The 25,517-nt window shown below is 42.3% G+C and overlaps 1 protein-coding gene across 1 annotated transcript; it reads left to right on the top strand.

Moving 5' to 3' along the window:
* Nucleotides 1-16,416: 16,416 nt before the first annotated feature.
* LOC121878805 (proteasome subunit beta type-3-like) lies at nt 16,417-24,583 on the top strand (the record flags this gene model as incomplete). Its single annotated transcript, XM_042385226.1, has 2 exons — nt 16,417-16,702; nt 24,533-24,583. Coding segments are annotated over 2 exons (337 nt in total), but the record flags the coding sequence as incomplete, so codon positions are not given.
* Between the last annotated feature and the right edge of the window lie 934 nt (nt 24,584-25,517).

Raw genomic sequence — 25,517 nt, 5'->3', positions numbered from 1 at the left:
AAAAAGGTACTCTTGGGTTACCACACATAGTGTCGCTTCAATGACAGTCACTGTAGACGGTTGTCGCGGCAAGGAGAACTGGTAAGCGTGACTTGGATTAACCACTTAGGCGCAATAGACCAGCCTGGATTGCTTTTGTCGCGATCAAGTTTCCACACGTGATATTTCCACAGGGATTACAAACCTAGGTTAACACACTTAATCTCGTGACGATCAAGGTCACTGTAGACGGGTGTCGCGCAGGAGAACTCTGTAAGCGTGAATTGATTAACCATTTACTGTAGGTTTAATAGGCCAGCCTGCATTGCTCCTGTCGCAACCAGGCATCCAAGCATGGGAACGGTTATCCTGATGGCAGTGTTATCGCGCGACTCAAGTCGCTTTACATATTCCACGCGCGTAGCCGTAGACAAGGCCGTCATACACATAAGCCCATTAGAACCGTAACCTCCACTAGGAAACCGGAGAAACCCACCCCTGACAGGCCGTACCATTACACTGAAGTTCCACGGATATGGTATGATCTCCCGTCTTTACTGCTATCCAACGTCACTTCCCTAGCTAACAAGTTCGACGAACTGGCAACTACAGTCAGGTCAGCCGCCGCGAGTGTCGTTGCCATATGTGAGGCTTGGCAAATTGTGCCTGAAACGTGTCATATTGAGGGATATCAACTCTTTCATCACCTTCGTTCACATAGACGCGGAGGGGGCGTTGCCCTCTTCTGTCAAGATGACCTACGCCCGTCACGCCTGGATGTTCAAGTCCCAGCAGATGTGGAAGCATTATGGGTACGTGTTGTGCCACCAGCCCGCCCGAGCCACACTGCTTCCATCATAATCTGTGTGTCATACCATCCGTCTCGCTCACCCACCAGAGACACTCTTATCAATCATCTCATTACCACCTCAGACCACCTCAGAGATAGGTACCCATGTGCCAAGTTAGTATTATGTGGGGATTATAATGAAATTGACACCACTGATATCCAGGACCAGCTATCACTATCACAAGTTGTGACCTTCTCCACACACGGTCAAAATACCCTTGACCTTATCTTAACTGACTTAGCGGACCAGTACCAACCACCTCAACCAATGCCTCCTATCGGGTGTAGCACACACTTATCAGTGCTCTGGTCCCCAGCTGCCACTCCCACTCAAGTACAGAGACCCTACATCAAGACCTACAGGCCGATTACTGACTCTGCAGTGCGCCTCTTCGGGCAGTGGATAGTTCACCATCCCTGGACTGAAGTACTTAGCGTGGATGACGTGGAAACCAAATGGATAAATTATACCAACACCACCACGGAAGCTCACCACCACTTCTTCCCCGAGAAGTCCGTCAGATCTCACCCAGCGGACTTGCCCTGGATCACACCTCGGATCAAAAGGCTTATGCAACAGAGAGACAGAGCCTTTCATCTCAATGACCACATCCACTACAGGTCCCTTCGCAACCGAGTCATCCCCGAAATACGCACTGCAAAGAAGTCCCACTACCCAACCAAATTACAACACCTGAAGCAGACCAACATCAGTCAATGGTATGGCAAGCTTAAAGAACTCTGTGGACTAAACAATAAGACACACCCCCTCCCCTTCCTTAGCCATCTCACTAATGTTGACGCAGCTGAGCAAACAAATAACCATTTCGCTACTATATGCCAGACGCTCCCCTGGCTTGACACAACCACTATCCCTGCTTACCTACCAGCCCCCCTTCCCACTGACTTAGTAGAAGAATTTGAAGTAGCAAAACGCCTGGACAAACTAAAATTAAAATGCTCTACCACCCCCATTGACTTACCAATGAAACTCTTCAAGGAGTTCTCCCCGGAGCTTGCTAAACCCCTATGCTCCATCATCAATGCTTCTCTCAGTCAAGCCAGATGCCCAGCTGACTGGAAGACCTCTTATGTATCACCAGTGCCCAAGTCAACCAGCCCACAATCCTTAAATCAGCTATGACCTATTGCAATCACCCCAATACCCAGCCTAATCTGTGAAAGTTTTGTGTTCGACTGGGCTTATGCTGATATTGCAGGAGTCGTAGACCCTCAGCAATTTGGCAACATGAAAACTTCCTCCACCATTCACTGTCTTGTCAGCTTTCTCGATTACATATACCGCCATCTCGAGAAACGAAAAACGTCTGTAGCTGTCGCCTTCATTGATTTCACTAAAGCATTCGACCTAGTCGACCACAATATAATCATCAACAAAGCTATTGACCTCGGGCTTCGAAGAAGTCTTATACCGTGGCTCACAGACTTCCTCAGTGACCGACGCCAAGCTGTACGCTTCCGAGGGGCTGTCTCCACCTTTCAGTCACTCACCTGTGGCGTCCCCCAAGGCACCAAGATGGGACTACTCTGCTTCCTTATGCTCATCAATGATGCCCTAAGAGAAACCCCTGCTTGCTGGAAATATGTCGACGACTCCACCATTGGGATCAGCGTCAACAATTCTGCTCCCAACTATACCGCCCTTCAGGATTTATTAAACAGTCTCCAAAACTGGGCCACCAACAACCATGTCACCATCAATCATACCAAGACCATGGTTATGCACATCAACCTCTCCTCCGACATTGTCCCACCTCCTTCCATTACTCTAGGTCCGAACACACTCCAGGTTGTAGATTCCACGAAACTCCTCGGCGTCACCATAGGCAACAAACTAAATTGGAAACCGCACGTCAGTGAAGTTGTCAAATCCTCCAGTTTCCGTCTCCACCTCCTCCGCCGACTCAAGTCCCTCAGAGTTCCTGTACCCGAGCTCCTCAGTGTTTACACAACATTCATACTTCCCAAGCTCACCTATGCCTCCCCCACCTGGTCTTCCTCCCTAAATGCCACACAACGTAAACACCTAGAAAAAGTGCAAAAGAGGGCATGCAAGATTATTCTCTCCCCTTCCTACTCCACATATCAAGAAGCGCTCAACATACTGACCCTTTCGACTCTCACTGACCATCACCACGACCTCATCTGCAAATTTGGTAAGAAGCTTCTACACCATCCTCGACACCGGCTCCTACTACCACCTGAGATCCCTAGCCCGAGAATTGCTGTTCGACACCACAACCGCATCCAGCCCATACGCACGAACTGATCGCTATAAGAACAGCCCAGTCCCAACCATTGTAAAAATTATCAATAACTTGTTATAAACCAGTGTATTCACTCCCAGTAAACACTACTCCTTGCACTGTCACTATGTTGAAATGCACTGTAGTTTGAGCTTTTCCCCATCTAGTTATTATATATCTTATTTGTATCACTTATGTTACTTGTATATTATTTGTAATTCAAAACCCATTCCCCAAATATGTGACTGTATATTTTCAGCCTTCTGGCTGCCAAGCTCTTTCAATAAACCGTTAATTATTATTATCATTATTATTATTATTATTATTATATTCCCACGGGGATAACAAACCTAGGTTAACACACTTAATCTCGTGTAAACAACGGTCCACAGGACATGGTGGCGGTGGAGGACTCTGTGAGGTGTCCAGTTCCCTTCAGGAGGGAGAGGATGGGGACGACGTCTTAACTAACCCATGGCCTAGGGGATACTACTTAAAATGTGGTTTTGGGGCGTGAGGCGATGAACAGTACAACACTGTCTCAATGGCCTCCCCCTATAGGCTGGCTAACATACCACTAATGGAAAACATGTCGTAGTCATGGCTCGCCGGGTGCCTTATCTCTAGTAAAACAAACTTTGGAGTTGGTTGCGTGGGTAAGCCTAATTTAACCCATGACAGTATGATAAGTTATGTTATAAGATTAGCTTAATATACACCAGTAAGGGGGGGGGGGGTTAACACAAAACTAGTGATTTCCGATAGAAATGAAGGTCAAAATTGTTCATAACACACCACAAACCATCTGGAAAAAACAGACTGCGTATCTAAGTGCAGGGATGACCAAAACTTAAAATTTACCCAATACAGTGGCCCCTTGGTTAACGAGCGCCTTGGTTAACGAGTTACCTTCCATAAGATTCTTAACTTCGGTTAACGAGCAATCCCTCGATTAACGGGTTTCTTGCGAGCCGACCTCCACATGTTTTAGCTTGCATTTGGCGGTCCACCTTCTGAAGTATTCGTCCGCCAATACAGTAATCGGTTCTAGGGCTTAAATTCCTTACCCTTTTAGTAAATATCAAGAAGTTTATACAATTCAATAATTTTTAGTCATTTTAACAATTATTGAACATAATTGAAGGTAGGGTCACTAGTTTGTGGCACGCCATCCAGCCTGCCAACACAGCATACAGGCGTCAGTCTTTGTCTTTTCAGTGGAGGTAACATCTTGCTTCAGACTATCTTCAACTAAATGCTTTTTTTTTTCTGTGTTTCCAAGCAAATTATTGGTCATTTTGAAATTTATTTTACATATTGACAATATAAAATGCAGTGCAGTGTTGATTTAAAGAAAATAATCTTGAATTGCGCCAAGAGAACTAAAATTTTATGGGTGAAATGGTGCCATGGGGTGACTTCTCTTCCACCCCAATGCCTTCTCTTCTCCCTTCTCCTCCACCCCCATTCTAATTCCCATCATCATCATCATCATCATCATCCAGGAGCCTTCTATATATACACCTCAAAGTAAGTGTGTTTTTCTACCTTTTTTGTTGAATTTAGGCAATTTTCGGTGAGCTGGAACCAATTACCCAAAAACCCATTGAAACAATGGTTTCCGTGAATGAGTTTTTCGGTTAACGAGCAACCTTCTAGAACGGATTGTGCTCGTTAACCGAGGGACCACTGTACAGTGGTCCCTCGGTTAACAACGGTTCGATTAGCGAAATTTCGGTTAACGAATTACCTCCCATAAGGATCTTCAATTCGGTTAAAGAACAAAGCTTTGATTAACAAAATCCTTGCGAAAAATACATTTGGTTGAGTATCAGCTGATCAGCTGATGGGCTAGTCTGCCAATTCAGTACAGTAATCTGTTCTATGTTTACATTTGTTTCCAGTAGAATAAATATCAAGAAAGTTGTGCTCTTAAATATTTTTGCATTTTTTATATTAAAATTAATAGTCATTTTAAAATTTAGTTAACATATTGATAATATATGCATTACAGGGAACTAGTTTTTTGTGCGCCCATCAGTCGCTTGACTCACCCACCAGGCGTCAGTTTGGCTATGTTTGCAGTGGATTGAACATCGATTTGTTTGGTGTCTTGAATATTTTTGCATTTTTACATTAAAATCATTGGTCATTCTGAAATTTAGTTAACACATTGATAATATGTAGCGAAGTGCAGTGTTGATTTAAATAAATTAATCTTGAATTACACCTAGTGAACTTAAAATTTTATTGGTGAAATTACTTCATCAAGCCAGGGGTCCCCTGAAAGGTCATTTCTCCTCCATCTCCACTTCTAATTCCCATCATCATCAACCAGGAACCTTCTAAATACACACCTCAAAGTAAGTGTACTTTACTGCATTTTTTTTTCTTTGTATGTACTTTTCTGTGAGCTGGAACCAATTACCCAATATCCCATTGAAACAATTGATTCGGTTAACAAAAGTTTCGGTTAACGAACGACTCTGTAGAACGAATTGTGTTCGTTAACCGAGGGACCACTGTATAGCCTATCTCAAATCTAAACATCCAAATACTCTTATGATAGTTAAAGTAAAATTTTGCCCATTAATTAATATAAATTATGATATATCCCAATGGTTCATGAGTGAATCATCCAAAAAATAACAGCACTATGTTGTCATGTTTACCAAGCATCAGGTATTCTCAAAACAAAGTTAGACAATGCCATTACAGGTAGTCCCCGACTTACAACTGCCTCAACTTACGTCCATCAGTACTTACGACATGCTCTGACCTTACGACCATCGGGACATGCGACAGCCGCAGTCGTGACCCTTTTTTTTTTTTTTCAAATGCCGCACGCATTTTCTATACGGAAACGTTTCCAGTTAATGTAGTCTCCATGTATACAGTCATGCGCCGGTTAACGTCCTAGATACGTTCTTGGAAACGTGACGTTAACCAAAATGGACGTTGTCCGATCATCACATAAATTTTTATTTATACTTACTTGTATGTGGAATACTATATACGTACATATACACTTTTACTCTTAAATCACTACTGTAATGTGATACAGGTGATTAATTTTTATCTCTTGTGTAAAATACATGATGTTTATATTAAAATTATTCACTGTTTTACAAGGATTCCAGCAACGCCGAGCAGATGGAGGAAAGAGAGGGTGGGAGCGAGCGAGGGGGGCGTGGGAGGAGGGGAGGTAGTATGTTTGACAGTTGGCACAGGCCCAGGTCTAACGTATGTATATTTATCAGTTCCTAGGTGACTAAGCTTCTCTCATAAAAAGCCAGTGAAATGACCTGGGTGAATATAATTAACATAGCTGGAATTCTTGTAACATACTGATTAATTTGAATATAAACATGCTATAATTTGCACTAGATAAAACAATTTTAGTACCATAATCAGATTAGTACATGTGCACTCCAGCTTTGCACTAAGGTCATGTATTTCTATTACGTTTCTTTTGGTATGGTGTTTGCATATAAATGGATGAAAATAAATGAAGAAATCTATGTAAATCTACCCAAAAATACAGTTGAAAAACTTTTTTATAAAATGAACTACAGTACTGTGCACTAATGTACAACAATTTCAGCAATGCAAATTATATTATCCTAACTTTAGTCTGAGATATTATATAAAATAAACATAAAGAAATCACCAATCTTTTATCTTGGAACACGAGGGTGGTGGGAAAGGGGGAAGGTGAGGTGACAGAATGTCTGGCGTTTGTTTGTTTATTTATTTGAGATAAGATTTGACAGTTGGCGCTGAAGGCCTGCCTGCGTGTTTATTTATCATTACTTAAGAGTGACTAAGCTCTTATCATAATTTGCCACCCAAACGACCTGGGTGAATATAACTTACATTGGAGGGATTCTTGTAAGATCGTAATTTATTTGAATACCTGTATAAACAAGCTATATTTGCAATAGACATAACAATTTTAGTACCGTAATCATTTAGTACATGTACAATACAGGTTTGCACTTAGGTCCATTGTTACGATACAATATTGACTAAATTCACTAGATAACGTACGCCTGGCCGCACAATCTATAAGAATACGCAATGCATATTGTACTTGACTGTGCCCGCTCTAGGGCCATTTCGGTTCGCTAGGTCCCATTATTTGACTGTTTTTTTCAATTTAAATTTTAATTGTTTATTCCTTGATAGAGGAAGCGGGATCCTAGTGCTGTCACTTGGTACTCCTGTACCATAACATCAGAAGCAACTGGCCTGTGTCACAAGTATATACAGTAGGGTGTGTCATACGGAGGCGAATTTTTTTTTTTTGAGTTTGAAAAATCGGCCCATGGTATTAATGATGTAGTTCTACAGGTATGTGCAGAATCATGTGATATCTTCAGATTTGAAAAGTTTTCATTTTTTGCTAGGTAAATTTTAACTTGAAATCTTATGAAAATTCAGTATTCCCACCCTTTTACCAACACCACTAAATAGCTTATTTAAAGTAAAGTAAATGTATCAGGTTAATTTATTAGGATGAAAATGATCCAGAATAGTGAAACGAATGATCTTGACACATTTATTAAATTTAATATTCCTTTAGAAAACAAAATCATCAAATACAAAAACCGGTTTTACTACTACGACCCGGTGTTGCTGCCCACCATAGAGAACATGTCTTTCTTGCTTCTGTTTCTACTCATCACCTCCCTGCTGACCACCTGAGCTCGGATGTAGCCTTCCCTCCTCTCCTGGCTGTACACGTGACTGCTGGCCTCGCTCACTTGCTGTACACAACGCTCTATACTCTGGGTGTGCGAGGGCCAGGCAGGGACATGCGTGGGGTTGTCCAGGAAAGCTCTGACTTGAACATTGGTGAGGCTGCAGGTAAGAGGGGGCTCACTGCCAGCCTGGATGTTATCCAGATCTATGAGATCAGTGAGGGTCTTGGCACCTAGATTGACTTCAGGAGTCTTCCTGACCCTGAAGGAATCGTCACCAACTGATTCGTCATGCCCAGATCCTCTCATAAGTCTCATATCCAAGATCTTTTTGACTGCCACTCTTCTCTCCTCCTCATCCTTACTGCAGAGCATTGTCTGCAGAACTGCCTCGGGATGAGCATACCAGGAAGATCTCCTCACAGTCTGCTCCACAATCTGAACAACCTTCCTTGGCTGACTCCTCAGGAGCTCAAGCTGGAAGAGAACATGCCCCGGACCTTCGGAGAACGATGACTTGACCTTGGTGTTGAACCAATTTGGCAAGTAGACACTCACGATGAATTGGACAATAAGTCTCAGGTTGTGAAGCTGGTTCCCTTTCAGTTTATGATGAGCGACCCAAATTCTGCAGAACCTGAGAGCCGTTGTGAGCCACCTAGAATGTGAGACTGGACCTATCTGCAGGTAAGCAAGTCTATCAGGCATGACCCCAGTTTTGATGGCACTGCAAATCATGTAACCATAGTACTGGTCAGTACTCAGGTCGTCAATGACAGTATGTGCAAGCTCAACGAGTGGAGGGCCAACTGTGATTTTTTCAAAGCTCGGATTTATTTCTAACTCAGTGGCAGAGTCCAGCATCTTGCCAAGAGGACCAGACCATCTGTTGTTTGAAAGAGTCTTGCTATCCAGCTCCTGGATCAGATGTCTGAGTGGCAACTCGTTGGTGTGGAGGTCACAAACAATCCAGACCAGCTTCCTCCCAATCTTCCGCTCTATCCACTGTATGACCCCCCCTTGCCACCCTGTGTTCGTGTTGGTGCTGTCCCCTCCAATGGCCTGCAGGGTCTGGTCTACGTTCCTCTCTCTGAGCCAGTTCACAATGTTATCTGCCACTATCTCAGCTGGTTTCCTGATGTCATCTTTCTCTGGAGTGAAATGCCACAAATACTTCCCTCCTGGTTCACTGCAGCAGGAGTAGTGTTCCTCCTTCACCATGGCAGGAACAACTTGTCAGAATCTCCAACTTTCATGAACACTTTAGTGTCATCCCTTCTCCCATCAAAGAACAAACAATTGATTCCATTTTCTTTTATCCCCTTATCAAACTCCTCTTCTAGGTTACTGACAAGTTTCTCCTGAGCTCTCCTTACTTTGTTATGATCTATCACCAGGTGAACATCATCAGGTGTTATCAAACCACCGTGAATCCAGGCAGCTGTTGCTATCTCTGCAGTTTCTCTGAGACCAGTGTGGTGTCGCATGCTGGCCAGAGCTATGCTCGATATCTTCCTATTTCCGAATCTTAAGTTTCGGAAGGTCAGATCATTATTTTCAAGTTAGGACAAAGTCACCATTCTCCTGGTCAGCACTCGGATCAGCCATGGGGAAGTAATTAAACTCTGAATCAGCTTGACTCCAATCATCGGCCTTTTTTACCTCACCCTGGGCCTTCTCAAGTCTCTTTTCCTCGCAACTCTTCTCCTCTTCTGTCTCTCTGTGGCAGCCTCCTGTCTCTTGGACTCCGGAATATCTTGGCTAGAAATCATGAGAGCCCTTATACTGCCAGTCTTCTCTCTCTGTGCTTTTGACAAATGCCAGTTCGATCACAGGAATCTTCAGTTCACGCTTGCAAATACAGGAGATCTGTGCTTTGACGAATGCCAGTTCGATCACAGGAATCTTCAGTTCACGCTTGCAAATACAGGAGATGTGGGCCTCGGATTTGCAGTCACGATCGCATCCAATCTCAGGACAGAGAACAATTGGGCACTTGCAAGTAATTATGTCAAATAACTGGTCCAGTTGCTTGGCAAAGCTGTCCTTAACTGCAAGTTTTCCTCTCCCAAGAGAGATATCTCTTGCCTTTTCCCAACTGGCTAGCAGTCTCTCACTAATCTTCTTCTGACTTGTTATGACTGGATGCTTGAACTGAGCGTTAACCAGAGTGTACTGTGCCAAGACAGCTTTGGTCATATCACTGGCAATGTCTTTGTTTGTGTAAGTTCATTGTTTCTTTTCACTGATTAAAACACCGTATCTTAAAGCATCTCTCAATGTAGGCAACCCCGACTTCAGGAGCTCTCTCCCAGACCCAAGATAGTGACTGAGATGGCTGGATTTTTGGTTCCTCGTCCTGACACAAGCGGCCATCGCAAATATTATCAACTTATAAATGCATCAGAATCTGAAACAGAAAAAAATATTGTTAGTTGGGTTGTTAAAGAATGAAGTCAGAAAGCAATGTTCACTATTTAATTGTAATGCACTAATGCAGCTGTACGTTAGATTTTCGATAAATTTCACGCTAAAATTTACCTAGCAAAAGGTTGCAAAACATTGAAACTGAAATTATTTTCTGTTTATATACACTAAAATCTACCAAAAAAGTGATGGGCCATTAGTTTTAGCTGATCTTCCCTCCTATGACACACCCTAATATACAGTACAGTACAGTCATCCCATGGTTATCGCGCCTAATTGGGACCCCGCCGATAACAAAAGTACAGAACCTTTGGGATTTATTCTAATTGGCTCAGGCACCCAAGACCCAACCCCTAGTTTCCCATTTTACGACCATTTAGACCCACTAAATATATATATAATGTTATGGTAAATATCATAAACACACATAGGCATGGCTAGGTTTATTACAAAGTGATGAAAAGGGTACGCTTAATACTGTAGTCCACAAAACATGTAGCTATGCTTTTTTATTTGGTCCCCCGTCATACGAGTCCGTTTTCTCTCACATCAGGATTCCTGAGTCCTCCGTTTTCTCTCTTAATCTTAGAGTACACCAGAGACTTCACTTTAGTAATGCCACAGAATTTGAAATTGCAACCCCAATTGCAACTGGGGTTGCAATTGTTGAGGCAACTAGATATGTCTGATTACAGCAAATGTGTTATTGTCAATTTGTAGGTGAAAGATTTTTTCCTCAATAGATATAGGTTAACATTTCACCTGAAGGCAAATGCTTAAAAAAAGTCTAAGGAAGCATATTCCTTTAACACATAATATCTGACCAGTATGGGGAGGATCATCGTGTCTCCGTCAGGGGGTCGTGGAGTGGTGGTCCAGCAGGCGTCACGGAAGTGTTTTTTTTTTTTTTTCTTTGGTGGGGGAGGGAGCCACTGACGTATATGCGATCGGACGTTGTTCGGTCGGACGTTAACCGGCTCATGACTGTAATTAGAAAATTATGGGGGGCCCGTGTGCATTCAGCTGACTACATTAAAGGTAAGTGCTCAGTCACACTGTATGCATTCCTCATTATTTATTACTTTTACTGTACTGTATTTCATTGTAGATTTTTTTTTTTTTTTTTTATGTCGGACTTAAGACCATTCAGACTTACGACCTGGATTTGGGTCCCTAACCCAGTTGTAAGTCGAGGAGCACCTGTATTTCTAAATTGACTCGTATCAACATCTAGTACTGATATACAGACGGCCCTTAACATACGTGGGGGTTAGGCAACAGAAATACCCGTGAATGTTAAATATCCGCGTACTTTTGCTGCTCCCCCCTAAAAAACCCCTGGCCCCCCAATGTCCTTATTTACCGTATATACCTGTGTGTAGTTCGAGTTTTTAAGACCAAATTATTTGGCAAAAAATTGGGGGTCGACCTCTAAACGGGTAATAGTTGAAAAATATTTACCAGTAACTACCAGTAAACAATGGAAACGACACACAACGCACCACCAGCTGTGAGTGTCGGTACAGTTGCCAGGGCAGATCTCTTGCGTCATCATAGCAAGCCCAAAGTAGCCAAGTGCATGGTATGGTATGCACAGGACGATGTAAAACAAAGTATTCATTTTTTAAAGTTTATAAATACTGTACATAAATTTTTGTTCATTACAATTGAAACATCAATCTTTGTTAATTAAATTTGAAACAAAAGAAAACTATGATACTGTATTTCTAAATACTGGGTATTTTCATTAAAATATTACATCACAAGTATATTTTACCTTAACTGTGACTGAATGAATATATTCTCAGAAATAAATATGGAAATGTAATATTTTTGCTGAAATGACGTACGTATTACAGTGGAAAGTGGGATAAAATCATGACGAAAACAATGACTTTCGCTTTCTTTCGTTGTTCAAAAGATTTTACCGTGGAACAAACCTGTACTGTACATGTACTAAATGATTACGGTACTTAAATTGTTATGTCTATTGCAAATATAGATTGTTTATACAGGTATTCAAATAAATTGTCATGGGTTGCGTTAGGCTTACCCACGCAACCAACTCCAAAGTTTGTTTTACCAGAGATAAGACGCCCGGCGAGGCATAACTGGGACATGTATTTTTCAATTAGTGTATGTTAGCCAGCCTTTAGGGGGGTGGGCAGTGAAACAGTGTTGTACTGTTCATCGCTTCACACCCAAAAACCTCATTTTGAGTAGTATCCCTTGAGCCATGGGTTAGTTAAGACGTTGTCTTGACTCTCTCCCTCCTGAAAGGGGGCGGGACACCACACCACACAGAGTCCTCCACCGCCACTCCGTCCTGTGAACCGTCGTCGACACGAGACTAAGTGTGTTAACCTAGGTTGTTATCCCCGTGGAAATATCACGTGTGGATGCCTGGTTGCGACGAGCAATCCAGGCTGGCCTGTCAAACCTACAGTAAATGGTTAATTAATTCACGCTTACAGAGTTCTCCTGCACGACACCCGTCTACCGTGACCGTGATCGACACGAGACTAAGCGTGTTAACCTAGGTTTGTTATCCCCGTGGAAATATCACGTGTGGAAGTCTGGTTGCGACGAGCAATCCAGGCTGGCCTATCAAACCTACAGTAAATGGTTAATTAATTCACGCTTACAGAGTTCTGCACGACACCCGTCTACCGTGACCGTGATCGACACGAGACTAAGTGTGTTAACCTAGGTTTGTTATCCCCGTGGAAATATCACGTGTGGAAGTCTGGTTGCGACAAAAGCAATCCAGGCTGGTCTATTGCACCTAATGGTTAATTCAAGTCACGCTTACCAGTTCTACTTGTCGCGACAACCGTCCAGTGACTGTCAGTGACGCGAGACTATGTGTGGTAACCCAAGAGTACCTTTTTGTTGTTATGGCCGTGGGAAGAAGTTCTTGTGATGAAGCCTGGTTGCAACAAAAGCAATCCAGGCTGGCAGTAAATGTATCACTTGAAGAATTAAGGCTCTGTTAAGTCATACCACAGTAGAGTAATCACATGTGTCCCCAAGTTGGAAATTCCCTGTTTTAGAAGATTAATTTTATTACAGCGTGAACGTGAGTGAATCATATATCCATGCAAATTGTAAATCATTGTATGGAAGCTTGACAAATAAATGTAAGTTCAATTATCTGCCCGTATCTGTGATCCTATCTTATTATTACTAAAGGTAATGACTGATTGGTTATGACATAGTATAACCAATAACTTAGATGGATGTTGACAATTAAATGAATTCATTAAATCATCATTTATCAAGTATAAATCATGGAATGTCGAGTGGTGGAGTGAACTTCTACGTAGATACGCCATAATCTCCTGTAAGTAACCAGTGTGAAGGTATCGAACTCTACGGTAAGAAATAAGAAATACGACATATCATCATCTTTATATAATATAATCCACTCCTACTACCACGGATCCACTCCAATACCATGACATAAATCACTATCTTACAAGAATCCCAGCGATGTAAGTTATATTCACCCAGGACGTTTGGGTGGCAAATTATAAGAGCTTAGTCACTCTTAAGTAATGATAAATAAACACGTAGGCTTTCTGCGCCAACTGTCACATCTTATCTCAAATAAATAAACAAACACCACACTCTGTCACCTCACCTCCCCCCCCCCTATGCTCGCTGGCTACCTCCCTCCTTGTGTTCCCAGACAAAAGATTGGTGATAACTTTATTCTTTAAGGTGTTTATTTTATATAATATCTCAGACTAAAGTTAGGAGATTATAATTTGCATTGCTGGAATCCTTGCAAGACAGCCAATAATTTGAATATAAACGTCATATATTTTGCTCAAGATATAAAAATGTAGTACATTAGTGTACAATACTGTGTAGTACATTTTAAATACAGTATAAAGTTTTCAACTGTATTTTTGGGTAGATTTACATAAATTTCTTCATTTATTTTCATCCATTTACATGCACACACCGTACTAAAAGAAATAAATGACCTTAGTGCAGAGCTGGAGTGTACATGTACTAATTTCATTACGGTACTAAAATTGTTGTCTAGTGCAAATTAGAGCATGTTGCTATTCAGATTAATCAGTGTCTTACAAGAATCCCAGCAATGTTAATTATATTCTCCTAGGTCATTTCACTGGCATTTTAAAATGGGAGAAGCGTAGTAGGACTGTTAAATAAACACACAGAGACCTTCGGCTCAAACTGTCAAACATATCACCTCAACCCCCCCTGCCCCCCCACCCCTCCCTCCCTCCCTCCCTCCCTCCCCCATCTGCTTAGCCAGGGGTTTATTTAGGCTTACAGTTTTTATCTCATATAATATCTCAGACTAAAGTTAGGAGATTATAATTTTCATTGCTGGAATCCTTGCAAGACAGCCAATAATTTGAATATAAACGTCATATATTTTGCTCAAGAGATAAAAATTGTTGTACATTAGTGTACAGTACTGGTTTTCAGTTATAAAAACTGTTGTATTACAATAATATTCCCTCCTAATTGACTTGAATAAATACTTGAATGGAAATATACAATATTTTTGTTGAAACTACTCGCGTTTCAGTGTAAAGTGTCGTAATAATAAATGGTAAACAATTTGCCTGCGGCACTCTGTGTTTCAGGCACGGCGAGCCTCAGTTTATAGGACGTAGAGTGTTTTTACTGAAGGTTTTGTTGTTCCAATATCCTCAAAAACTTGGGTCGACCTATAAACAAGGAATATCACAAATTAACGATTTTTTGGTAAAAAAATCAGGGTCGACCTACAATGCTGATGTCAACACAAGCGTGGTTACAGCGAGACTGACTGAGTGAGGGAGCGCGGGGAGGCGTGACGTGTGTGTGTGTGTGTGTGTGGGGTGGCGGGGCGGTGTGCGGTGCCGCGCGCGATTTGAATGTACAGTCAGTTTTGCTATAACGATATAGGTGTGTTCTTGTAAAACATCGTGTTATAGAAATTTGCGTAATAGAAATAACGGCTTATGGAGAAAATAGGGTTAGGTGCAGATTACTACTCGAAATCGAAAAAAATTTAGTAGTTAGCCTAACACAAAGGATAGCACAGTCTAAATAAATGTTACATTCATATCTGATAATGAAATCATACAGTAAATGTAACACTTTACCTTGAAAAAATATGAATATAACTTGATGGGGGAGAAGGGTGATTTTGAGGTTGATAACATCGAGCTTCTCTTCAAGGGTTATAGCCTTTCTTTTACGATCATCACCGGGAATGCGATCACCAGAACGCTTCTTGGAGATATTCTTCTTTACCATATTCACAGTTAATACCACAAAATTGGAGAAATAGTGAGCAAAAATTGCGTTACAGCAAACAAGCGTTCGTGTTATACAAATATCGTTCCTCTCTTCATAAATCGCGTTAGAGCCAATTCGCGTTGTCAAAACACGCGTTATAGCAGAACTCACTGTACTTCAATTACTTCAATGTACAGAATATTCCTCCGGGGGGGCAATCCGCGTATTTGCGAATCCGTGTACGCTAAACCCGCGTATGTGAAGGGCCGACTGTACTCTGTAAATGCACTTGAAAAAAAGAGAGAAAGTGTACCAGGTAAGAATATATGACAGCTGAACTGGTGTGAACATGAGATTTTTTTGTGTTCATAAGCTGCTCTTCATGGCACATTTCTTCACTTACAAATTGTCCATGAATTAGACCATAAAAAAAAACACACTTAAAACTTACCTGAACGTGGCAATGGTCTGAAGAGGCCATCCTTTGTACTACCTCCGACTGCAGCGGTGAGTTTGTTGGAGAACGTCATTACAAATGGCGGCCCTGTTTCAAGAGAAATATACTTATCTTGACAATTATAGCAGGACTTGAAACTTTTATTACAAATTATATTTACCGTATCACTGTACAAATGTGACAGTGTATTTCTTGTATTTACTCAGAACCGACAACTTATCCATTTATAGCAATTTTATTTAACTTATACATGTATTGGGTTTCACACTTGAATTAATGCAATGACCCAAGTTTTTTTTTGAGGTTTTGTTTTGCGCAGATCACTTGATGTGTGTGGAAATGGGTTATAGAAACTAATTTGATAGATATTTACCACAAAGATCAAACCAAAAGGATTTTGTATTTAGGAAATTTTCAGTTATTGGCAGTGTTGAACTTGAATTACTGTATTATTTATTTTTCCAGAGAGGGACGTCGTATGAAGCCCCAGACTTTGATGGCGATGGTCCAAAATCTGCTCTATGAGAGGAGGTTTGGCCCTTATTTCGTGGAGCCTGTTATTGCAGGGTTGCATCCAAACACTAAAGAACCATACATCTGTGCTCTTGACCTGATTGGTTGCCCATGTGAACCTGCAGATTTTGTGGTTTCTGGGACCTGCTCAGAGTCTCTCTATGGTATGTACATGATGTTTTATTGTTTGAGTGATGGCAGTAGAAGTTATAAGTTGATTGAATGTAATTTAAGCTCTGTATTGTATTTGTTGTAGATTGGGTTTTTGGGAGTTAAGTTATTAAGATTAGAACCTTGAGATATATGCCTGTTGTAAGTGGCATCTAAGAGTAGTAGGGGCAGGCAGTGTTGTCTTGGCAAAATATATTCCTTATGAAGAGGCTGAAGCTTGGGTCTTGTGAGACTTGTCATCTTTTGATAAAGTAAATTTTCTCATATCATATTCTATATTTTCTAATAACAGGCATTCTCCAATTTATGAAACGGTTCCATTCCTGAGAAACGTTTCATAAATTGGGTCCCATTTTCCCATAGACTCCCATTATAAAAGTTGAAATATTTTCTTGTGAAAATTTTTTCCAAAAATGTCTTACAATGCAAAAAACATTTAATGACACTTTTTGGTGTGCATTATCATAATGAACCAATAATGAGGTAAAATGCATGCAGTACAGTCATAATTTTATACATACCAAAAATTATTTGTTAGTGACCCTTTATTCATGATTATCAATAAAAATTCAGCTATCTGCAAGGCTATAAGAAAATTTTGGGAAATTTCTGAGAACTGCACTACCATCAGAAGTATTCGTTCAATTTCGTTAATTTTTTCCTTGGGTGTTTTTATCATTATACTGTATGAAGTATTTTAAACAAGGTGACAGAGGGGGAGGGAGGATAACTCTACCACCTACTGCTCGACAGCTCGCTATCCCTTTATAATAAGTGTGCAATTGACCTTAATTCCCATATTATTTAGGTTCATTTGGTGCTGGGTTATTAAAACATCATTGAAAAATAACTACCCCCAAAAAAAAAATCCCAGTAAAATAAAATTAAAAATAGAAAAGAAAAAGACTACACATTGTTATCCCCGTTAGCCAGAACAATTGGTGCAGAGCACTTACAGGGATGAGAGATTTGCAGGTAACCAGACGACTTTATCAAACCCGGAAAATTTCTTATCCCCAGAATCTTTTGCAGTTACTGGGAAAAGTTTCTGAGTGTCTGAACTAGGCATCTTACACAGATGTACACTAGCCCACTTCCCCTGAACATTTCTGGGTGCTTGGGATGTTTTCCTTGAATCTAAACTACCAGAGTCCATAAATGCAGTTTATTTAAGTTAGAAGCTCCATTTCTTTAATACTCCAGAATAATTTATCTAAAAGTTTTTTAAATATCCATTTCTTTAATACTCCAGAATAATTTATCTAAAAGTTTTTTAAATAAATATGTTTAGAAATTAAAAATATTTTGAATATGGGCATGAATGAAGCTGTGTGTTACAGCAAAGACTGTTATTTTCCACTCCCATAGAGCTATAGGGGATTATTTGGTCTTGTAACTGACCTGACTTGATGTAATGACAGGTGGAGATAAGGTGGGGGATTAGTGGTCTCATATTACTGACCTACTGATGAAATGTCAGGTCACCCTTTCTTGGGTGGGGTACTAGTGGATCTCATGACATGAAGATGGCCTGAATAAACACGAAACCTTAAGTATTTTTACGTAGATTGTGATAAGTATACAGTGGTCCCTCGGTTAACGAACACAATTCGTTCCAGAAGGTCGTTCGTTAACCGAAACCATTGTTTCAATGGGATTTTTGGTAATTGGTTCCAGCTCACCGAAAATTACATACAAACTAAAAATAAATGCAGTAAAGTACACTTACTTTGAGGTGTGCATGTAGAAGGCTCCTGGTTGATGATGATGATGATGGGAATTAGAATGGGGGTGGAGGAGAAGGGAAAAGAGAAGGCATTGGGGTGGAAGAGAAGTCACCCCATGCCGCCATTCCACCCATAAAATTTTAGTTCACTTGGTGTAATTCAAGATTGTTTTCTTTGAATCAACACTGCACTGCATTATATATTGTCAATATATAAAATAAACTTCAGAATGACCAATAATTGTACTGTAAAAATGTAAAAATAGTTATGTCCAAAAGAGTCTCAAGCAAGAAGCTTCCTCCACTGAGCAGGGACACACACTGACGCCATTTTGGGTGTGTTGAGCGGCTGTTTGGCGCGCTAAAAACTAGTTCCCTGTACTTCAATTATGTTAAATAATTGTTAAAATGACTAAAAACTTTAATATAAGACTTGGAAAATTATTGAATAGTACAACCTTCTTGATATTTACTCAAATGGTAACGAATTTAAGCCCTAAAACTGACTACTGTACTGTATTGGCGGACTAATACTACAGCTGGTGAGCAGGCGAAAATATGTTGGGAAAATTTCATAAGGAATTCGTTAACCGGAGTGATGAATATTATGGAAGGTAATTTGTTAACTGAAATTTCGTTAATCGACGGATCACTGTAAGTATAAATGAGCAAAGTTGTATCCCTTCAACATTATGTTATATAACATTTTAAAATAATGAGTGGGAAAGCAGAAGGGTGTGGGTAATTAGAGAGATGGTGTGGAAATGAGTGTTGCCAAGCGCTCCTCAACAGCTGATATTTAACTCGCTACCATGCAGTCACACACACACACACAGATGTGTCATACAGTAAGACCCTCACTCCTCATGCTTGCTGTCTTAATTCCCTTGTTGGGGGGTGTGTGAGTGGTGTTGGAACATGTAATAATAAAAATAATTTATAATTACTGTTTATTGAAAGTGCATGGCAGCCAGAAGGCTGAAAATATACAGTTACATAATTGGGGAATGGGTCTCTTGATTTACAAATAATATACAAGTAACATAAGTGATACAAATATGATATATAATAACTAGGTGGGGAGAAGCTCAGACTACAGGGCATTTCAACATAGTGACAGTGCAAAAAGTAAGATTGACTGGGAGTGAATACACTGGTTGATTACAAGTTATTGATAATTTTTTTAATTTTTTGCAATGGTTGGGACGGCTATTTTTATAGCGATCAGTTTGTGCTCGTATGGGCTGGATGTGGTTGTGGTGTCGAACAGCAATTCTCGGGTGCGAGGGATCTCAGGTGGTAGTAGGAGCCGGTGTCGAGGATGGTGCAGAAACTTCTAACCAAATTTGCAGATGAGGTCGTGGTGATGATGAGTGAGAGCCGAGAGGGTCAGTGTGTTGAGCGCTTCTTGATATGTGGAGTAGGAAGGGGAGAGAATAATCTTGCATGCCCTCTTTTGCACTTTTTCTAGGTGTTTACGTTGTGTGGCATTTAGGGAAGAAGACCAGGTGGGGGAGGGATAGGTGAGCTTGGGAAGTATGAATGTTGAGTAAACACTGAGGAGCTCAATGCAGGAACTCCGAGGGACTTGAGTCGGCGAAGGAGGTGGAGACGGAAACTGGAGGATTTGACAACTTCACTGACGTGGGGTTTCCAATTTAGTTTGTTGTCTATGGTGACGCCGAGGAGCTTAGTGGAATCTACAACCTGGAGTGTGTTGGGACCTAAAGTACTGGAAGGGGGTGGGACAACGTCGGAGGAGAAATTGATGTGCATAACCATGGTCTTGATATGGTTGTTGGTGGCCCAGTTTTGGAGACTTCCGTAAATCCTGAAGGGCGGTATAGTCGGGGGCAGAATTGTTGACGCTGATCCAAATGGTGGAGTTGTCGACATATTTCCAGCGAGCAGGGGTTTCTCTTAGGGCATCATTCATAAGCATAAGGAAGCATAGTGGTCCCATCTTGGTGCCTTGGGGGATGCCCACCCCAGGTGAGTGATTGAAAGGTGGAGACAGCCCCACAGAAGCGTACAGCTTGGCATCAGTTACTGAGGAAGTCTGTAAGCCATGGTATAAGACTGACTTCTTCGAAACCCGAGATCGATAGCTTTGTTGATGATTAAATTGTGGTCGACTAGGTCAAATGCCTTAGTGAAATCAATGAAGGCGACAGCTACAGACGTTTTTCGTTTCTCCAGATGGCGGTATATGTAGTAGAAAAAGCTAACAAGACTGTGAGTGGTGGAGGAAGTTTTCATATTACCAAATTGCTGAGGATCTACGGCTCCTGCAATATCAGCATAAGCCCAGTTGAACACAAAACTTTCACAGATTAAGCTGGGTATCGGGGTGATTGCAATGGGTCGTAGCTGACTTAACCCTTTGGGTGCGGCATGCGGGTAAACCCGCCCAAAATATTATATTAATTAAATGCGACAAGCGGGGATATCCCACGGCCTTGAAAAAACTTCCCCAAATGAGACGACATGCGGACATATTATGTATTGAGGTATAGGAGTATTTCCTGAATGCAATATAGCTTATTTTTGTACTATTTTGTTTGATATTATCTGAATATGTAATACATATCTAAATTTGCTGTTTAGTAACCAAATTGATTAAATTTATTTGCCATATACCAGACATTGATTTATACCAATTTCCTGCATTTTTGGGTATAAATGTCATTTTTTCTCTAAAATTTGCACACATATGTGAATTTTTGTTCCAGATTTGGAAAATATACTAAAAGTTCTCTAGGAAAAACATATAGAAAATGTGATTATATGAAATTCATTTTTGGCAGGATAATTGACACTTTTCAGGAACCGGCGCGAAATTTAATTACGCACCTAAAGGGTTAAGGATTGTGGGCTGGCTGACTTGGGCACTGGTGACACATAAGAAGTCTTCCAGTCAGCTGAGCATCTGGCTTGACTAAGAGAAGCATTGATGATGGAGCAGAGGGGTTTAGCAAGCTCCAGGGAGAACTCCTTTAAGAGTTTCATTGGTAAGTCAATGGGGGTGGTGGAGCGTTTTAACTTTAGTTTGTTCAGACGTTTTGCTACTTCAAATTCTTCTACTAAGTGAGTGGGAAAGCGGGCTGGTAGGTAAGCAGGGAGATTGGTTGTAATAATAATAATAATAATAATTAACGGTTTATTGAAAGAGCTTGGCAGCCAGAAGGCTGAAAATATACAGTTACATATTTGGGGAATGGGTTACGAATTACAAATAATATAAAAGTAACATAAGTGACACAAATAAGACATATAATTGTTCATGTTCTGGGTAATAAGTTCAATATACAGGAGCGAACACAAACACCTGTATAGATTTTGTAGGTTCTATTTACTGGATAAGAGATATGTACACAAGGGAAGTACCGCTCCTCAACCTGTCTGCTTGTCAACTGCTCTATAGACGACGTATGGCAAGTGAGACATTAACAGCTTCCATACGTCGCCAGGCACATTAATTAAGCATGTGGGACATGGTAATAACATTGCCACACGCTGCTAGCTAGGCTGAATAAATAATATATATAAATGGAGCACATACATAATATACATAGCATAATATAAATACAGCATACAGAATATACATACACCTCCCTCCCCCCTATACGCTCATAGCAAAGTCTTGAGCGGACCTTTTCTTTTGGATCCGTTCTGAGCGTCGAGGGACTAGATCACTGGGAAGGGTATGGGACTCAACACTGGTGGCGGGGTCAGCAGAAGGCATTGTTACGGGGCGGAGAAAACGGCAGTTCCTCCACCACACACGACCACTGGGTAACCGCACCTGGTAGTCCCGTGACCTACCGAGACCCATGACTACGCCTACTTTGTCCCAACGTAGGGAGGTCGGGTCCTGAACACGGACTTGGGTGCCGACACTCAACCTGGGGAGAGAACGGGCGTGGTCGTTGTAGCGGGCGACGACGTCCTGAACACGTTCGGCGGCTCGGCGATCACAATCCTCTGTCTTGGCCTGCCACTCCTTGGAGAAGGATTGAGGGTGAGCAGGGACACAAGAACGAAGGGGGCGTCCATACAAAACCTGGGCAGGGGAGCGTCCGGTGTAGTTAGGTGTGTTGCGGAGTTCAAGAAGACCCCGGTCGAAGGCCTCGCAGTCAATGTTCCCAGAAGGGGCCACCTTAAGGATGAGGTGCTTCAGGGATTTGACAGCAGCCTCAGCGTGGCCGTTGGACTGCGGGTAATGGGGCGATGACAACACATGCCGGACTCCCCATCGGTCGAGGAACACAGCAAAGTCCCGGCTTGTGAACTGAGGCCCTCCGTCGGTTCGCAGGCGTACAGGAACGCCCACGTCACGGAAGTAGTGGCGGAACTTGCTGATGGTGGCGGCAGACGTCGTGTCATTACCACACTTGATGACAACCGGCCAACCAGAGAGACGGTCGACGATAACGAGGAAGGATTTTCCTGACACAGAGAAAAAGTCGGCGGACACAGACTCCAAGGGGCTGGTGGGGTTGTCGTCACTCATAAAGGGTTCCTGCTGCTGGCTGGGTTGTAGTACGTGGCGGGGCTTACACACCTGGACAGCATTGGAGATGTCGGGGTCGATGCCAGGCCGGAACACAGTCTGTCTTGCACGCCGTTTGGTGGCCTCGGCTCCACAGTGACTGTCGTGGAGGCGAGCCAAGACGTGGGGACGTGATGCAGCAGGGACAACTACCGAAGGAGAGGTGTCACTGGCCAGAGGTAGGGGTAGGGCGGCAGCAAGGTAGTTGCTGCTCCCTTCGTGCACCCTGTTGGCGTATTTTACCTCAAGAATAGGTTTGGGGAAGTCCTGGGAGATGATGGCCAACTCTTGGCAATGTCTTTAGGACAGCAAAGGAGTCGGGACACCGTTATGCACATCAATCCAGGCTTGACACGACCTGTTGCCAAAGGTGACTTGTGCTTGGAGTGAACCCAGGGCCGGGGTCATCTGTGAACCATCTGCCATAAAGCGGAGATCCTTGGGGGGCGGTCCTAGATCACTTGGAGAGAGCCCCAAGCATTGCAAATGCTGGGGACCGATGACTGTAGCATCAGCGCCGGTGTCGGGCAACATCTGAAGACGGGATGACACACTGCAGTAGGTCACAATGACACTGATGTACTGGGGGACTTTGGTCCTGGGACGCGGGGGGGAGCACACATTCCTAATATGGCTCGAGCGTTGTCCAGGGTCGTCATGCTTCTGATTGGAAGACTGTGGGCGGCCCTCTCTGGTGGAAGGGAGCTGAAGCTTCCGCCGACGCTGTCCCTTGGGTTTGTTGGAAGGGCAACACTTGTCATAGTGGCCCAGACGACCGCACACATTGCACTGGACGCGTTTGGCTGGGTACCGTACTGTGAGTGACCAGTGGCCCTTACGGTCACAACTGTTGCATGTAGACTCAGCAGCTGGACACGCCTGTGTTCCGTGCTGCTTACCACAGTTGTTACAAAATGAACCGGGCGTGGACGTGGTGGGCGAAGGCGTAGGAGCAGACTTCTTGTCCTTCTTGTTTGAAAGAGTCTTGCCATCCAGCTCCTGGATCAGATATCTGAGTGGCAACTCGTTGGTGTGGAGGTCACAAACAATCCAGACCAGCTTCCTCCCAATCTTCCGCTCTATCCACTGTATGACCCCCCCTTGCCACCCTGTGTTCGTGTTGGTGGTGTCCCCTCCAATGGCCTGCAGGGTCTGGTCTACGTTCCTCTCTCTGAGCCAGTTCACAATGTTATCTGCCACTATCTCAGCTGGTTTCCTGATGTCATCTTTCTCTGGAGTGAAATGCCACAAATACTTCCCTCCTGGTTAACTGCAGCAGGAGTAGTGTTCCTCCTTCACCATGGCAGGGAACAACTTGTCAGAATCTCCAACTTTCATGAACACTTTAGTGTCATCCCTTCTCCCATCAAAGAACAAACAATTGATTCCATTTTCTCTTATCCCCTTATCAAACTCCTCTTCTGGGTTACTGACAAGTTTCTCCTGAGCTCTCCTTACTTTGTTATGATCTATCACCAGGTGAACATCATCAGGTGTTATCAAACCACCGTCAATCCAGGCAGCTGTTGCTATCTCTGCAGTTTCTCTGAGACCATTGTGGTGTCGCATGCTAGAGGGATATCTTTCCTATTTCGAATCTTATGCCTGGAAGGTTTGGGATCATTATTTTCTGGGTTAGGGACAAAGTCACCATTCTCCTGGTCAGCACTCGGATCAGCCATGGGGAAGTCATTAAACTCTGAATCAGCTTGACTCCAATCATCGGCCTTTTTTACCTCACCCTGGGCCTTCTCAAGTCTCTTTTCCTCGCAACTCTTCTCCTCTTCTGTCTCTCTGTGGCAGCCTCTGTCTCTTGGACCGGAATATCTTGGCTAGAAATCATGAGAGCCCCTATACTGCCAGTCTTCTCTCTCTGTGCTTTGACAAATGCCAGTTCGATCACAGGAATCTTCAGTTCACGCTTGCAAATACAGGAGATGTGGGCCCGGATTTACAGTCTGATCGCATCCAAACTCAGGACAGAGAACAATTGGGCACTTGCAAGTAATTATGTCAAATAACTGGTCCAGTTGCTTGGCAAAGCTGTCCTTAACTGCAAGTTTTCTCCTCTCCCAAGAGAGATATCTCTTGCCTTTTCCCAACTGGCTAGCAGTCTCTCACTAATCTTCTTCTGACTTGTTATGACTGGAGGCTTGAACTGAGCGTTAGCCAGAGTGTACTGTGCCAAGACAGCTTTTGGTCATATCACTGGCAATGTCTTTGTTTGTGTAAGTTCTTTGGTTCTTTTCACTGATTTGCCTGATTAAAACACCGTATCTCAAAGCATCTCTCAATGTAGGCAACTCCGACTTCAGGAGCTCTCTCCCAGACCCAAGATAGTGACTGAGATGGCTGGATTTTTGGTTCCTCGTCCTGACACAAGCAGCCATCGCAAATATTATCAACTTATAAATGCATCAGAATCTGAAACAGAAAAAATATTGTTAGTTGGGTTGTTAAAGAATGAAGTCAGAAAGCAATGTTCACTATTTAATTGTAATGCACTAATGCAGCTGTACGTTAGATTTTCGATAAATTTCACGCTAAAATTTACCTAGCAAAAGGTTGCAAAATATTGAAACTGAAATTATTTTCTGTTTATAT

This window comes from Homarus americanus, unplaced genomic scaffold (assembly GCF_018991925.1).
Source record: "Homarus americanus isolate GMGI-L3 unplaced genomic scaffold, GMGI_Hamer_2.0 scaffold10220, whole genome shotgun sequence".
Taxonomy (NCBI): domain Eukaryota; kingdom Metazoa; phylum Arthropoda; class Malacostraca; order Decapoda; family Nephropidae; genus Homarus; species Homarus americanus.
This window is presented reverse-complemented; position numbering and strand designations above follow the sequence as displayed.